This window comes from Neomonachus schauinslandi, chromosome 4 (assembly GCF_002201575.2).
Source record: "Neomonachus schauinslandi chromosome 4, ASM220157v2, whole genome shotgun sequence".
Lineage (NCBI taxonomy): Eukaryota > Metazoa > Chordata > Mammalia > Carnivora > Phocidae > Neomonachus > Neomonachus schauinslandi.
Genome location: NC_058406.1, coordinates 77693784 through 77710417, shown reverse-complemented (window position 1 = coordinate 77710417; position 16634 = coordinate 77693784). Strand labels below are relative to the sequence as shown.

The window sequence follows — 16634 nt, the reverse complement described above, 5'->3', positions numbered from 1 at the left end:
TCTACAAATGAACATTAATCAGTGATGATAAACTATAGCCTCAACATAACTAGTGACTTGCAATGAGTAGTTCTTAAAGCACATTTACATGTTAGCTTGTTTAATCCTCATCACAACTCTGTGAAATGTTTTCATTTTCGTTTTACAGAGGAGAAACCTCAGATTCAGACAGAGTCCAATTTATGCATCTAGTAAGAGTCAGGATTCAAACCCAGGTCACCCAACTCCTAGTTTACTAGTCTTTCCACCACTTCCCAGTGGCCTCTAAGAATTTAGAAAAAAACCAAGTCAACTCTGACTTTTACTTAAGTCCATAGATTACACATGAATATATTTTGCTGTTTAAAAATTGAAATAATACAAAAAAAGCTAAAATCACCATCCGCCTTCATCCCCACCCCTTATCCAGCTCTTCCCCTGCAGTGGTAACTTCTTTTAATAGTTGGTGGGTATTCTGTCAGAGCTTTGCTGTTACATATGTCCTTGTGTATATATGTATAACATAATTTTGTGTATATGAGACACGTGCTCTCTAGTGTAAATATGATCTTATTACACACATTGCTCTGTAAGGTTGATTTTTTTTACTTAGTTATATATTTTAGACCTCTCTGTCATGTCAATGATATAATAATATCATTATATCATTGATATAAATGTCAATGCATTTATATCCTCTTCTCTTTAGCTACTGTAGAGAATTTTTAAAGTATTTCAGGTGATTCTGTCTATAGATGATTAAAAAATGGAATCATCATTTTATTTTTATTTATTTATTTTCTTTTTGGTAGGCTCCACACCCAATGTTGGGGCTTAAACTCACGACCCTTGAGTTTAAGAGCCATATGCTCTGCTGACTGAGCCAGCTAGGTGTCCCCCAAAATAGAATCTTTAAAAGCATATTAACCTACCTCGCCTGACATTTTGTTGCTAATTTAAATGAAGGGAAAAACCAGTGCAGTAAAAAAAAAAAAAAAAAAAAAAGGCACATGAGAGCCAAACCCTGCGAGTGTTTTTTTCTAAATTTATTAATTCAATCTTCCAAATCAGGTGGCACTCAACAGAAAAGAGAAAACGTCAGCCTCCGACACCCGTGGTTGGGCCCCAGAGAGGCCAGACAGATTCCGCAGGGCTCCGATGGCTGCGCGGCCGAAGCAGCGCCTCCCCCTGGCGGCCAGGCCTGCCCGGAGCCCAAGCCCCGCAGCCAGCTCAACACAGGGGCGCAGCTCCTCCTCCAGCACGTACAGGCATTGCTGGTCAAGCGGTTCCACCGCAGTGTGCGCAGCCACAAGGACTTCCTGGCCCAGGTATTACTGTCGGGCCTTGTCTGCACTTGGCGTCCGGTGGCCAAGGCCTGCCTGCCCTCTCCTGGCCTTTCCCTCCTCTCTCTTTCTCGCTTTCTCCTGGCCTTTCTCCTGCCGGCACTTCAGTCACAGTGATGAGCACCCTCTTGAGGTTCTGTCGGCTTTGTTTGCTCCTTGCCAACTTTATTGTGATTCCTATTAACATAAAGATTCTCCGTTAAGTGTTTGACCTCACTAGCAGAGAAAATAAAATAATAGTGAATATGTTAAGATTGTTTTCATTTTTACAGTGAAGGGCAAAGTCATATTTGCATTCATTTTTGCAGTGACCCTACATATCAAGGTCACTGGCCTCTTTTTCCTTTTTCCTTCTTTCTTAAATTAACTTTTTAATTTTAATTCCAGTATTATTAACCTACAGTGTTATATTAGTTTCAGATGTACAATATAGTGAGTGATGCAGCAATTCTGTATGTTACTCAGTGCTCATCATGACCAGCGTACTCCTCAATCCCCATCACCTATTTCACTCCCCTCCCCCCTCTGGTAACCATCAGTTTGTTCTCTGTAGTTAAGAGTCTGTTTCTTGGTTTGTCTCTCTCTTTTTCTTCCCTTTGCTCATTTGTTTCTTAAATTCCACATCTGAGTGAGATCATATGGTACTTGTCTTTGACTGACTTATTTCACTTAGCATTATACTCTCTAGCTCCATCCATGTCACTGCAAATGGCAAGATTTCATTCTGTTTTATGACTAATATTCCATGGTATATATCTCATGTTTTCTTTATCCATTCATCTATCCATGGACACTTTGGCAACTTCCATAGTTTGGATATTGTAAATAATGCTGCAATAAACATGGCGGGGGGGGGGGACTTTGTCCCTTTGAATTAGTGTTTTTGTATTTTTTGGGTAAATATCCAGTAGTGCAATTACTGTTTTTAATTTTTTGAGGAACCTCAATACTGTTTTCCACAGTGGCTGGCCCAGTTTGCATTCCCACCAAGGGTTCCTTTTTCTCCACATCCTTGCCAACACATGTTTCTTGTGTTGTTGATTTTAGGCATTCTGATAGGTGTGAGGTGATAGCTCATTGTGGTTTTGATTTGCATTTTCCTGATGATGAGTGTTGTCGAACATCTTTTCATGTGTCTGTTGCCCATCTATTTGTCTTTGGAGAAATGAATCTCTTGTCTTCTGCCCAATTTTAAATTGGATTATTTGTTTTTGGGGTGTTGAGTTGTATCAGTTCTTTATATATTTTGGATACTAACCCTCTATCAGATACGTCATTTGCAAATATCTTCTCTCACTCTGTAGGTTACCTTATAGTTTTGTTGATTACTTCCTTTGCTGTGCAGAAGCTTTTTATTCTGCTGTAGTTTTAATAGTTTATTTTTGCTTTTATCTCCCTTGCCTCAGGAGACATATCTAGAAAAAGGTTGCTATGGCTGATGTCAGAGAAATTACTTCCTGTGCTCTCTTCTAGGGTTTTTATGGTTTCAGGTCTCACATTTAGGTCTCTTATCCATTTTGAGTTATATTTGTGTTTGGTGTAAGAAAGTGATCCACTGTCATTCTTTTCATGTAATCATATAGTTTTCCCAGCACCATTTGTTGACGAGACCTTTTCCCGTGGCTTATTCTATCCTACTTTGTCAAAGATTAATTGAGTGTTTATTTCTGGGTTCTCTATTGTGTTCTATTGATCTATTTGTTTTTGTGTCAGTACCATGCTGTTTTGATTACTACAGCTTTGTAATAGAACTTAAAGTCTGGAATTGTGATACCTCCAGTTGTGTTCTTCTTTTTCAAAATTGTTTTGGCTATTCAGGGTCTTTTGTAGTTCCATACAAATATTACGATTGTTCTAGTTCTGTGAAAAATGCTATTGGTATTTTGATAAGAATTGCATTCAATCTATAGATTGCTTTGGGTACTCTTTTTTTTAATGGCTTTTGATTCATTTTTATTTTTTATTTTTTTAAATTTTATTATGTTATGTTAGTCACCATGCATTACATCATTAGTTTTTGATGTAGTGTTCCATGATTCATTGTTTGCATATAACACCCAGTGCTCCATGCAATACATGCCCTCTTTAATACTCATCACGGGGCTAACCCATCCTCCCACCCCTTCCCCTCTAAAATCCTCAGTTTGTTTCTCAGAGTCCGTAGTCTCTCATGGTTCATCTCCCCCTCGGATTTCCCCCCCTTCATTTTTCCCTTCCTACTATCTTCTTCTTCTTTTTTTCTTAACATACAATGTATTATTTGTTTCAGGAGTACAGGTCTGTCATTCATCAGTCTTACACAATTCACAGTACTCACCATAGCACATACTCTCTCCAATGTCTATCACCCAGCCACCCCATCCCTCCCACCCCCCACCAATCCAGCAACCCTGTTTGTTTCCTGAGATTAAGAATTCCTCATATCAGTGAGATCATATAGATACTTCTCTTTCTCTGATTGACTTATTTCGCTTGGCATAATACCCTCTAGTTCCATCCACATTGTTGCAAGTGGCAAGATTTGGGGGGGGGGTTGATGGCTGTGTAATATTCCATTGTGTATATATACCACATCTTCTTTATCCATTCATCTGTTAATGGACATCTTGGCTCTTTCCATAGTTTGGCGATTGTGGACATTGCTGCTATAAACATGGGGTGCACGTACCCCTTTGGATCACTACATTTGTATCTTTGGGATAAATACCCAGTAGTGCAATTGCTGGGCCATAGGGTAGCTCTATTTTCAACTTTTTGAGGAACCTCCATACTGTTTTCCAGAGTGGCTGCACCAGCTTGCATTCCCACCAACAGTGTAGGAGGGTTCCCCTTTCTCTGCATCCCTGCCAACATCTGTCCTTTCCTGACTTGTTAATTTTAGCCATTCTGACTGGTGTGGGGAGGTGGTATCTCTTTGAGGTTTTGATTTGGATTTCCCTGATGCCAAGTGATGTTGAGCACCTTTTCATGTGTCTGTTGGCCATTTGGATGTCTTCTTTGGAAAAATGTCTGTTCATGTCTTCTGCCCATTTCTTGATTGGATTCTTTGTTCCTTGGGTGTTGAGTTTGATAAGTTCTTTATAGATTTTGGATACCAGCCCTTTATCTGATATGTCATTTGCAAATATCTTCTCCCATTCTGTCGGTTGTCTTTTGGTTTTGTTGACTGTTTCCTTTGCTGTGCAAAAGCTTTTTATCTTGATGAAGTTCCACTAGTTCATTTTTGCCCTTGCTTCCCTTGCCTTTGGCAATGTTTCTGGGAAGAAGTTGCTGTGGCTGAGGTCGAAGAGGTTGCTGCCTGTGTTCTCCTCTAGGATTTTGATGGATTCCTGTCTCACATTTAGGTCTTTCATCCATTTTGAGTCTATTTTTGCATGTGGTGTAAGGAAATGGTCCAGTTTCATTCTTCTGCATGTGGCTGTCCAATTTTCCCAACACCATTTATTGAAGAGACTGTCTTTTTTTCATTGGACATTCTTTACTGCTTTGTCGAAGATTAGTTAACCATAGAGTTGAGGGTCCATTTCTGGGCTCTCTATTCTGTTCCATTGATCTATGTGTCTGTTTTTGTGCCAGTACCATACTGTCTTGATGATTACAGCTTTGTAATAGAGCTTGAAGTCTGGAATTGTGATGCCACCAGCTTGGCTTTTCTTTTTCAACATTCCTCTGGCTATTCGGGGTCTTTTCTGGTTCCATACAAATTTTAGGATTATTTGTTCCATTTCTTTGAAAAAAATGGATGATATTTAGATAGGGATTGCATTAAATGTGTAGATTGCTCTCAGTAGCATAGACATTTTCACAATATTTGTTCTTCCAATCCATGAGCATGGAACGTTTTTCCATTTCTTTGTGTCTTCCTCAATTTTTTTCATGAGTATTCTATAGTTTTCTGAGTAAAGATTCTTTGCCTCTTTGGTTAGATTTATTCCTAGGTATCTTACAGTTTTGGGTGCAACTGTAAATGGGATCGACTCCTTAATTTCTCTTTCTTCTGTCTTGTTGTTGGAGTATAGAAATGCAACTGATCTCTGAGCATTGATTTTTATATCCTGCCATTTTACTGAATTCCTGTATGAGTTCTAGCAGTTTTGGGGTGGAGTCTTTTGGGTTTTCCACATAAAGTATCATATCATCTGCAAAGAGTGAGAGTTTGACTTCTTCTTTGCCAATTTGGATGCCTTTTCTTTCTTTTTGTTGTCTGATTGCTGTGGCTAGGACTTCTAGTACTATGTTGAATAGCAGTGGTGATAGGGGACATCCCTGCTGTGTTCCTGACCTTAGGGGGAAAGCTCTCAGTTTTTCCCCATTGAGAATATTTGCTGTGGGTTTTTCATAGATGGCTTTTATGATATTGAGGTATGGACCCTCTATCCCTACACTCTGAAGAGTTTTAATCAAGAAAGGATGCTGTACTTTGTCAAATGCTTTTTCTGCATCTATTGAGAGGATCATATGGTTCTTGTTCTTTCTTTTGTTAATGTATTGTATCACATTGATTGATTTGCGGATGTTGAACCAACCTTGCAGCCCAGGAATAAATCCCACTTGGTCCTGGTGAATAATCCTTTTAATGTACTGTTGGATCCTATTGGCTAGTATTTTGGTGAGAATTTTTGCATCCATGTTCATCAGGGATATTGGTCTGTAATTCTCCTTTTTGATGGGGTCTTTGTCTGACTTTGGGATCAAGGTAATGCTGGCCTCATAAAATGAGTTTGGAAGTTTTCCTTCCATTTCTATTTTTTGGAACAGTTTCCGAAGAATAGGTATTAATTCTTCTTTAAATGTTTGGTAGAATTCCCCTGGGAAGCCATCTGGCCCTGGGCTCTTGTTTGTTGGGAGATTTTTGATTATTGCTTCAATTTCCTTACTGGTTATGGGTCTGTTCAGGTTTTCTATTTCTTCCTGGTTCAGTTTTGGTAGTTTATAGGTCTCTAGGAATGCATCCATTTCTTCCAGATTGTCTAATTTGCTGGCATATAGTTGCTCATAATATGTTCTTATAATTGTTTGTATTTCTTTGGTGTTGGTTGTGATCTCTCCTCTTTGATTCATGATTTTATTTATTTGGGTCATTTCTCTTTTCTTTTTGATAAGTATGGCCAGGGGTTTATCAATCTTGTTAATTCTTTCAAAGAACCAGCTCCTAGTTTCGTTGATCTGTTCTACTGTTCTTTTGGTTTCTATTTCATTGGTTTCTGCTCTGATCTTTATTATTTCTCTTCTCCTGCTGGGCTTAGGCTTTATTTGCTGTTCTTTCTCCAGCTCCTTTAGGTGTAGGGTTAGGTTGTATATTTGAGACCTTTCCTATTTCTTGAGAAAGCTTTGTATTGCTATATACTTTCCTCTCAGGACCGCCTTTCCTGTATCCCAAAGATTTTGAACAGTTGTGTTTTCATTTTCATTTGTTTCCATGAATTTTTAAATTCTTCTTTAATTTCCTGGTTGACCCATTCATTCTTTAGTAGGACGCTCTTTACCCTCCATGTATTTGAGTTCTTTCCAACTTTCCTCTTGTGATTGAGTTCTAGTTTCAAAGCATTGTGGTCTGAAAATATGCAGGGAATGATCCCAATCTTTTGGTACAGGTTGAGACCTGATTTGTGACCAGGATGTGATCTATTCTGGAGAATGTTCCATGGGGACTAGAGAAGAATGTGTATTCTGTTGCTTTGGGATAGAATGTTCTGAATATATCTGTGAAGTCCATTTGGTCCAGTGTGTCATTTAAAGCCTTTATTTCCTTGATGATCTTTTGCTTAGATGATCTGTCCATTTCAGTGAGGGGGGTGATAAAGTCCCCTATTATTACTGTATTGTTATCGATGTGTTTCTTTGCTTTTGTTATTAATTGGCTTATGTAATTGGCTGCTCCCATGTTAGGGGCATAGATATTTACAATTAATTGTTAGATCTTCTTGTTGGATATACCCTTTAAGTAGGATATAGTGTCCTTCCTCATCTCTTATTATAGTCTTTGGTTTAAAATCTAATTTGTCTGATATAAGGATTGCCACTCCAGCTTTCTTTTGATGTCCATTAGCATGGTAAATGGTTTTCCACCCCCTCACTTTCAATGTGGAGATGTCTTTGGGTCTAAAATGAGTCTCTTGCAGGTAGCATATCGATGGGTCTTGTTTTTTTAATCCAATCTGATACCTGTGTCTTTTGATTGGCATTTAGCCCATTTACATTCAGGGAAACTATTGAAAGATATGAATTTAGTGCCGTTGTATTGCCTGTAAGGTGACTGTTACTGTGTATTGTCTCTATTCCTTTCTGGTCTATGCTACTTTTAGGCTCTCTCTTTGCTTAGAGGACCCCTTTCAAGATTTCTTGTAGGGCTGGTTTGGTGTTTGCAAATTCTTTTAGTTTTTGTTTGTCCTGGAAGCTTTTTATCTCTCCATCTGTTTTCAATGACAGCCTAGCTGGATATAGTATTCTTGGCTGCATATTTTTCTCATTTAGTGCTCTGAATATATTATGCCAGTCCTTTCTGGCCTGCCAGGTCTCTGTGGTTAGGTCTGCTGCCAATCTAATGTTTCTACCATTGTAGGTTACAGACCTCTTGTCCTGAGCTGCTTTCAGGATTTTCTCTTGGTTTCTGAGACTTGTAAGTTTTACTATTAGATGTCGGATTGTTGACCTATTTTTATTGATTTTGAGGGGGTTTCTCTGTGCCTCCTGGATTCTGATGCCTGTTTCTTCCCCAAATTAGGGAAATTATCTGCTATGATTTGCTCCAATATACCTTCTGCCTCTCTCTCTCTTTCTTCTTCTGGGATCCCAATTATTCTAATATTGTTATATCTTATGGTATTACTTATCTCTCGAATTCTGCCCTCATGATCCAGCAGTTATTTATCTCTCTTTTTCTCAGCTTTTTTATTCTCCATCATTTGTTCTTCTGTATCACTAATTCTGTCTTCTGCCTCATTTATCCTAGCAGTTAGAGCCTCCATTTTTGATTGCACCTCATTAATAGCCTTTTTGATTTCGACTTGGTTAGATTTTAGTTCTTTTATTTCTCCAGAAAGGGTTTCTCTAGTATCTTCCGTGCTTTTTTCAAGCCCAGCTAGTATCTTTATAATTGTCATTCTGAACTCTAGTTCTGACATCTTACTAATGTCTGTATTGATTAGGTCCCTGGCAGTCGGTACTGTCTCTTGTTTTTTTTGAGGTGAGTTTTTCAATCTTGTCATTTTGTCCAGAGGAGAATAGATGAATGAGAGAACAAAGTGCTAACAGGGTAACAATGACCCCAGAAAAATATACACTAAACGAATCAGAAGAGACCCAAAACCAGGGGGAAAAGAAAGGGAAAGAAAGAAAAGAAAAAAGAATATGATCAAACATGATCAGGATGGTGAATAGATCAGTGCCACACACTAGATTTTGGGCGTATTTTGGTCTGTTAGAAGAAACTGCCTCCCAAAATTTTAAAGAAAGAAAAACTTACATATGTACAAAAATAAAGGTAAATACAATGAAGGGATGGAATATTGACTCTAAAGATGAAAATTATAAAAGATTTTATAAAAAGAATTGATAAGAAGTTGGTTGAAAAAAGAAAGAAGAGAAATTAAAAAAGGGGGGGGGAGAGAATGTGACCAGGCAGGAGACTAGAACAAAGCCATACACTAGAGATTAAGGGTATATTTTGGTCTGTTAGAAGAAACTGTATCCCAAAATTTTAAAGAGAGAACAACTTATATATATACAAAAATAAGGTTAACTACAATGAAGGGATAGAATATGACTCTAAAAATGAAAAATAAAAAAGATTTTTAAAAAAGGGATTGATAAGATGTTGGTTGAAAAAGGGAAAAAGAAAAATTCAAAACAAATAGAAAAAGAAAATTTAAAAAATTAACTTTGAAAGACTAAAGAATCATGGGGGAAAAAGCCATGAATTCTTTTTTTTTTTTAAAGACTTTATTTATTTGTCAGAGAGAGAGAGCACACAAGCAGGGGGAGGGGCAGACAGAGGGTGAAGCCATGAATTCTATGTGCAGTATTTCCCTAGTGCTGGAGTTCTGCCGTTCTCATTGATCAGTAAACTTGGTCTTGGCTGGCTGTTCTTGCTGATCTTCTGGGGGAGGGGCCTGTTGCGTGGTTCCCAAATGTCTTTGCCGGAGGTGGAATTGCCCCGCCCTTGCCCATCTGGGCTAAGTCATCTGCTCGGGTTTGCTCTCGGGAACTTTTGTTCCCTGCAAGCTTTCTGTTCAGCTTTGGAGGACGACAGTGAAATGGCGACCTCCGATCTCCGCCCCGGAGGAGCTGAGAACTTGGGGCCCCACTCCTCAGTGCGCCCCCAGAGAAAAGCAGTCAGTCACTCCCATCTCCCCGGTCTCCGGCTGCACTCCGTGCTTACCCGGCCTGTGACCGAGCGTTTCTGTCTCTGGCACAGGACCCACGTGGAGTCTCCAAACCCAGCAGATCTCTGCAGTGCGCTCCCGCACCGCTCCTCCCGGGGGAGGAAGGGGAGTCTCCCCGGATCTGCAACTTGTTGGGTCCTTGCTGGAGGAGCAGTGGCCCGACTGTGGTGCAGATCGCGGTTTATGGCAACCCTGAGCTGAGAGCCCACTCCTCGGCTCCATCTCTGCAGTCGGCTTCCCTGCTCTGATACCTGGGAGCTCTGCCACACTCAGGCACCCCCGGTCTTTCTGTGATCCTGAGGGTCCCGAGACCCCACTGTCCCAGTGAGAGTTCCACCCCCTGCTTAGCCACCGGAGCGACGTCCCTCAGCGGAGCAGATTTCTAAAAGTTCTGATTTTGTGCTCTGCTGCTCTGTCACTTGCCAGAAGCGGCCGACGGAGGCCCCCTCCCCCACGGTCTATCTTCCCGAATATCGCCTCGGATTCACTTCTCTGCACGTCCTACCTTCCAGAAAGCTGTCACTTTTCTGTGCAGAGAGTTGCTGCTATTCTTTTCTTCTATCTCTTGTTGAGTTCGTATGTGTTCAGAATGATTTGATCCCTATCTAGCTGAATTCCTGTGACCAGAGGAAATTTAGGTCCCTACTCCTCTGCCATCTTGCTTCTCCTCCCTCTTTTTTTATATATATATATTTTATTCAGATACAGAAACTCTGGTTCACCTCTGGCTGAACATTGGCTACCTCAGTGCTCAGTGTTGGCCTACTTCACCCATTCGTCAGTGGCCACCAGAACATTCTGTTTTCTCCTACACACCTTGCCTTTGTGCGTCTTCCCTTATAATGTTCCCCAGAAGCCTGACCTTCTTCACCAGGGCCCAGTTATGGGGCTGCAACATGTTTAGAAGAATGAGTGTGTGTGTGTGTGTGTGTGTGTGTGTGTGTGTGTATTTAACCTACCACATACCACAGCCCACGTTGCCATGTTTATTTTCTGACAGATTGTGCTCCCAGCCACTTTTGTATTTTTGGCTCTGATGCTTTCCATCATCATCCCTCCCTTTGGTGAATATCCAGCTTTGATCCTTCACCCCTGGATGTATGGGCAGCAGTACACTTTCTTCAGGTGTGTAGACTCATCCCTAAAGGTCATCATTCACCCCTGTGGGTTGTGGGGCTCCCAGGTCAGACTGCTTGGTGGGACCTTCCCCTTTCCACAGCAACCAATGTGGTAGGGAGCCTCGGACTGCCCTCAAAAGGAAGTTGATGTACCCATCACTTGAGAATGGTGACCCCAAGTGGACAACTGGGACTGCCAGGAGTAAGAAAAGAGAGTAAAGGTTGGGTGAATAGGTTGAACTCCATCTTTTTGAGGTGTAGACATGATATGCCAGCAGATCGCCAGGCATGTGGAAGTAGCACACTCCCTTGCCAGGAGACCTACAACCACCCCTAGGCAGCATTCTGTGGCTTGAATACATGCCCAGTCTGGAGCAGCCATTCGGTGCACGCCTGTCGAGTTGTGTGTTGGCTGCTTTGTCCCTTTGTCCCAGTCATGTATCTGTCAAGTAAGCCCCTCTCACTCTGTCTAGCTTGGACCAGCCAGGCAGTGAGCAGCTTGCAGCACTTGCAGACGTCCTCCTGAACAAGCCAGGCTTTGGCAACCGCTGCCTGAAGGAAGAGTGGCTTCCGTAAGTCCCTGCACACCCCTGTTCTCCCAGCAGCAGCTGCCCTAGGCAAGCCCTGAGGACGGGGTCCTGGCATGGCAGGTCTCGAGAGGCCCCATCTCCATCCTGCTCTCTGTGACACAGGTGCTTACACATCCCTGACCGTCACCCTGCCTCCCCTTCAACACCCGTGTGCAAGGGTGTCACCACCTCTAAGGAAGCTCCTGTGTCAGCAGTCAGCTCTGTATTTCTAGAATTCCCAACATAGAAAGTTCTGTACTGAGTTGACATATGCTTCCCACAACGTATTTGAAAGGAATCTGAGCAGGGAAAGGAGGGAGTTGGGGGACGTGCTATTGTTTAATTAGACCTAGAATGGCATTAATTACATAACTTTCAATTCCTGTAAGTACAGAGAAGGGAGTTATAGAGAGTAGTTGAAATCCACTAAGAATCCTAAAATTTCAGTATAATTTTAATGGCTTGTCTCATTCAGTGTTTTTCAGAGCTATAGGTAAGGACCAAAACAGACGAAGTTCCAGCTCCTCTTTTATTTGTTCTGTTTCTCAACAGCTAGAGGTGCCAGGAGGAAGAAGGCAGATAAAACAGTCCACAAAGTAGATAGTTATTGCCCAGCCCCACACCTAGTCAATCAACAAAATTCTAGTCTTAATTTTTTTGAGCAGAAACTAACCTCCAAGAATAGAAGAAGATGCGTGGGTCTGAGGACATAGAGGAAAGGCTAAGGAGAGGGTTAGGCGCTATTTCTTATTTTTAGGGATTTTTATCAACTGGAGCTGCTTGTGAAATATTTTCTTGCCTTCCATGAGGGAGTATCCCTGTGGCAATTCAACCCCCTGGAAGACTCCTTCTGTGTCCCCGAACATCACCCACCTGTTCCAGAAGCAGAAATGGACGCCAGAGGACCCCTCACCCTCCTGCATGTGCAGCACCAGAGAGAAGCTCACCATGCTCCCGGAGTGCCCCGAGGGCGCAGGGGGGCTCCCACCCCCTCAGGTAGCTCGACCCTCCATGGGAAACCAGGGGCCCTGAGTCTGCCTGTGACAGCAGGGATTGGGGGAAATGCACTGTGCCTCCCGAGTTTGTAGACTAACATTTCAAACTGACAGCTGAGTGAAGGGCCAGAGGAGTCCTCGGGTTCTCTCAGAGGGGCATGCTAAAGGGCCCTGTCACAGCTAGTAGCTCCATTTTCCACCAGGCACTACCTCTTCAATCTAATTAAAAAAAAAAAAAAAAAAAACTTTAAACACTGAAAAAATATACAAGTCGGGACGCCTTGTGGCTCAGTTGGTTAAGTGTCTGCCTTCGGCTCAGGTCATGATCCCAGGGTGCTGGGATCGAGCCCCACATCGGGCTCCCTGCTCAGCGGGGAATCTGCTTCTCCCTCTGCCTGCCACTCCCCCTGCTTGTGCTCTCTTTCTCTCTGACAAATAAATGAATAAAATCTTTTTTTTTTAAAGCATTTAAAAAAGAAAAAAATATACAAGTCATGTATGCTCATTATAGAAAAATTAGAAAATACAGTTAAGTCAGAAGAAAAAAAATCATCCTATAATTGGAGATAACCAATAACATTTGCTTTTTATCCATTAAAACAGGATTATATTCAAAATGCTGTCTTGAAACCTGTTATTTTCACTTAAATATATCACGAACATAGGTTCATGTCAATAAATATACATCCTCACTTTCAGTGCCTGCATACTATTCCACTGTTTCATTTAATTTGTGTAACTAACCTCTCATTGAACATGTGAGTTTTCAGTGTTTTCCATTCCAATGTAGTGTCCATTCAAATGCATATGTATTTGCACACTTGTTAACAACTTAAGACATTTGCCACATGCTGTGTAACTAACATGCATATACATGCATGAGTGCACGTGCGTGCACGCATACACACACACACATACACAAACACAGCCAGCCACCTACATTTTTCTCTGAGCAGCATCCTCTTTGGGGAGGTTTTTTTTTTTTTAAGATTTTATTTATTTATTTGAGAAGGAGAGGGAGAGAGAGATCACAAGCAGGAGGGAGGGATAGAGGAAGAAGCAGAGTCCCCACTGAGCAGGGAGCCCAATGAGGGACTCGATCCCAGGACCTGAGCCAAAGGCAGATGCTTAACTGGCTGAGCCACCCAGGAGCCCTTTTTTGGGAGTTCTGAACTCCTTGATGTGTCACCCCAGTGAGCCTCTCCCAGGGGTGTCAGAGACAGTAAAAGGAGCCAGAGAAGTCTTACTCTGTCTTCAGTTGCTAACAGGCCTCCCAGCTGACTGGCATGGAACTGGGCCTCGTGTGGCCCTCTCTAATGATCTGCCAGTGATTGAATGATTCCCCAAGAAGCAGTGTGTCCCAGTGGGATGAGCACTGGCATTGGCACAGAGAGCTCCAGTCTGGTTACTTGGCCTCTCTGAGCCTTCATTTCCTCATTTATAAATTAAAGATAACTACTTACTTCGTAGCGTTATTATGAGAATGCAATGAAATAATGTGGGTAAAGAAACTGTATCATTTAGAATTAGATTCAACTGAACTGATGACAACCTCAAACTGATAGTGGATAAAAATAAGACACAAGTGAAAGTTCATGCAGGCAGTCGGTGACCTTGTGTTCTGTTGCTCCTCCCTGGTAAACACCCCTTAGCCTCACTGGCCAACATGGCAGAAGCTGCTCTCCTGGTAGCAGAGTAGAAGACGAAGAGAGGGCAAAGTGTGCAAACGCACTGTCTTTTAAGGAAGATTTCCAGAAGCTACCACACTGCCCTTTCTCTTAAACATGATTAGCCAGTACTGAACATCAAGGAAGACTGAGAACTATATAGTCTTTATTCTGGGAGGCCTTGAACCCAACAAAAAAGTATGTTACCATGGCATACAGCAGAAGGGCAGAGCACATAATGGGGGACAACTAAATTTTGTGATAGCATCAATCACCATTGTTGGCCTATAAGTGATTCTGTGTTTGTGAGCATCCTCATGTTTTTCTCTTTTTTTTATTTGGTAAAAGCATATACCTTTATATTTTTCAAGCAATATGTTTTCCCTTTGAATCACACCTCAGCCACTGCAGCGTCATAGAGATTCCAGAAGAGGGAATCAGGGAACTTGTTCCAATTCTCTGTATCCCAAGAGGAAACTTTGCTTCTGCTGGGATGACTGAGGGGCCTTGCAGCCGCTTCAACTCAGATACATCCAGCATTGGGACACAGCACAGGAGTCCTTGGCTGGGAAGACAGGGGAGGAGGGCCAAGCATAGCTACGTGGAGATTCATTTCCTCAGTGGATCCTACTTTCAAGGCTGCCTGCCTAGCTTAGGAACTTTTTTTCAATAATTAGTCCTTGGTCCCTAGTGGGAAAATTTAACAGATCCCCATAGCCAGAGTCCTAGAAAAAGGCAAGCCAGTTCTTGTGATTTTTTTTTTTTTTAATCACTCCCACATTTCCTATCATTGATGCTTCTCTTGGGAGCAAAACTGAATCTCAGGCATCAGTACAGGAGATGCTGTGTGTGTGTGTGTGTGTGTGTGTGTGTAAAAGACACACACACACATATGCTCATATTTAGACCCACTCATCCCACTCACTCAAACACACTCTCCTATTCAGCCTGGAATAAAGCCAAAGGATATGGGCTTCACTCAGAGCTGGTAAATTGTACACATCAGGAAAATGGGGGTGTTGATGCAGTCTTCTCTAGGGTCCCTTCCTGTCCTAACATTCTTTGAATGGTGGTAAATCCTGCTATGGAAGTGCTCCATCCCTGACTTCTAGAATACACAGAGATCAAGTTGTAGGAGTCTTTTATTTGATAGAATTTTTAGAAAATAATTTATCACAAATTACCAGACACCAGCAACTGTTCCAGCCTAGTTTCTACCAGGGTAGCGTGGCAGGTCCCCTAGGTGCCATTCTCAGCTTGAGAAGCAGGTGACAGAGTGAAAAGAGCAGGGTTATGGAGACAGACCAATGTAGGTTCAAATCCTAGCACAACCCCCTATAATTTCTGTAACTTGGTGCAAGTTAGCTGAGTTTTCTGGACCTCAGTTTCTCTGGCTGTAAATTAAAGCAACAATTCCTCTTTCATAAGTGTATAAGGATTAAGGGAGACAATGAATATAGAGCATTTAACACAGTGCCTGACACACAGTAAGCATTCAGTAGATGCTAGTTCTCCTAGCATTGGAGGAACCAAGTGAAGAAAGTGAATTGAAGGGAGTAAGATGGGAAAGGGGGGTGGGGAGGCAGAAAGTGTATAAAAATGAAAAGAATGGTATGTGATGGTATGTGTGATGTGTTTTTAATGCCACCAGAAATACCCTCATCTACATCTGAGTTGTGCCCTTGACACCTCAGGTTCTTGATTGACCAAAACTGAACCAACACTATGTAGACCCAAATTTAAAGTAATATTGCCACCTGGTGGCCAAACTCATGCGCTTTTTGACTCTTCCAAAGGCGAAACCAGCTTCCAGTTCTAGATACATTTTGAAAGCAATCTGTAAATGGTAAGGGACTGTTTGAATTCTTTCACCCATGTCACAGATTTATTGTTTCACCTACATTGCAGGTAGTATTCTGAGTGCTGGGGACACCACAGAGAAAGTCCCTGCTCTCCGAGAATTTAATCATACAGGGAGGTAACAGATAAAAACAAGGAAGCCAATGAATTGGAAAGAAAATTTGAGAGAGAGATGCAGATGAGAAGATAATGCAGCAGTAGGTTATGATAGAGAGTGACTAGAAATAGAAAATACTTCTCTGAGGAGTAAAATGGAGGCTGATGACTTGAATGATGATGAACTAGCCATTTGAGGTTGTCCGGGCAGAGCAATGCAGGCAGAGGGCATGGCCAAGTGCAGAGCTACCTCAGGAATGAGGGGTGTGCAGTAGAGAAGCAGGGAGGACAGATGGGGAGGGTGAGGAGTAAGGAGAGTGGCGGCCGAATGGCTCAGAGAGCAGGGTAGGTCCGGATTGTGTGGCTGTGTCAGCCTTGGTGATGATCCTCAGAGGAACCTAGGGTTTATTGGAATGGGAAAAGCAAGGGCTGAGGGCGCCTGGGTGGCTCAGATGGTTGAGCGTCTGCCTTCGGCTTGGGTCATGATCTCAGGGTCCTGGGATCGAGTCCCGCATCGGGCTCCCTGCTCAGCAGGGAGCCTGCTTCTCCCTCTGCCTTTCTCTCTCGCTCTGTCTCTCATGAATAAAAAAAAAAAAAAAAAAAAAAATTTAAAAAAAAAAAAA

General features: G+C 42.0%; 1 protein-coding gene across 1 annotated transcript in view; it reads left to right on the top strand.

Moving 5' to 3' along the window:
• ABCA4 (ATP binding cassette subfamily A member 4) overlaps positions 1 to 16634 on the top strand; it is a 134258-nt gene that overhangs the window by 82972 nt on the left and 34652 nt on the right. The window contains exons 27-30 of the mRNA XM_021690258.1: positions 1051 to 1307; positions 10707 to 10831; positions 11298 to 11396; positions 12203 to 12389. Of these exons, the coding sequence (XP_021545933.1) occupies positions 1051 to 1307; positions 10707 to 10831; positions 11298 to 11396; positions 12203 to 12389 (668 nt within the window). The remainder of the gene's footprint in view (positions 1 to 1050; positions 1308 to 10706; positions 10832 to 11297; positions 11397 to 12202; positions 12390 to 16634) is intronic.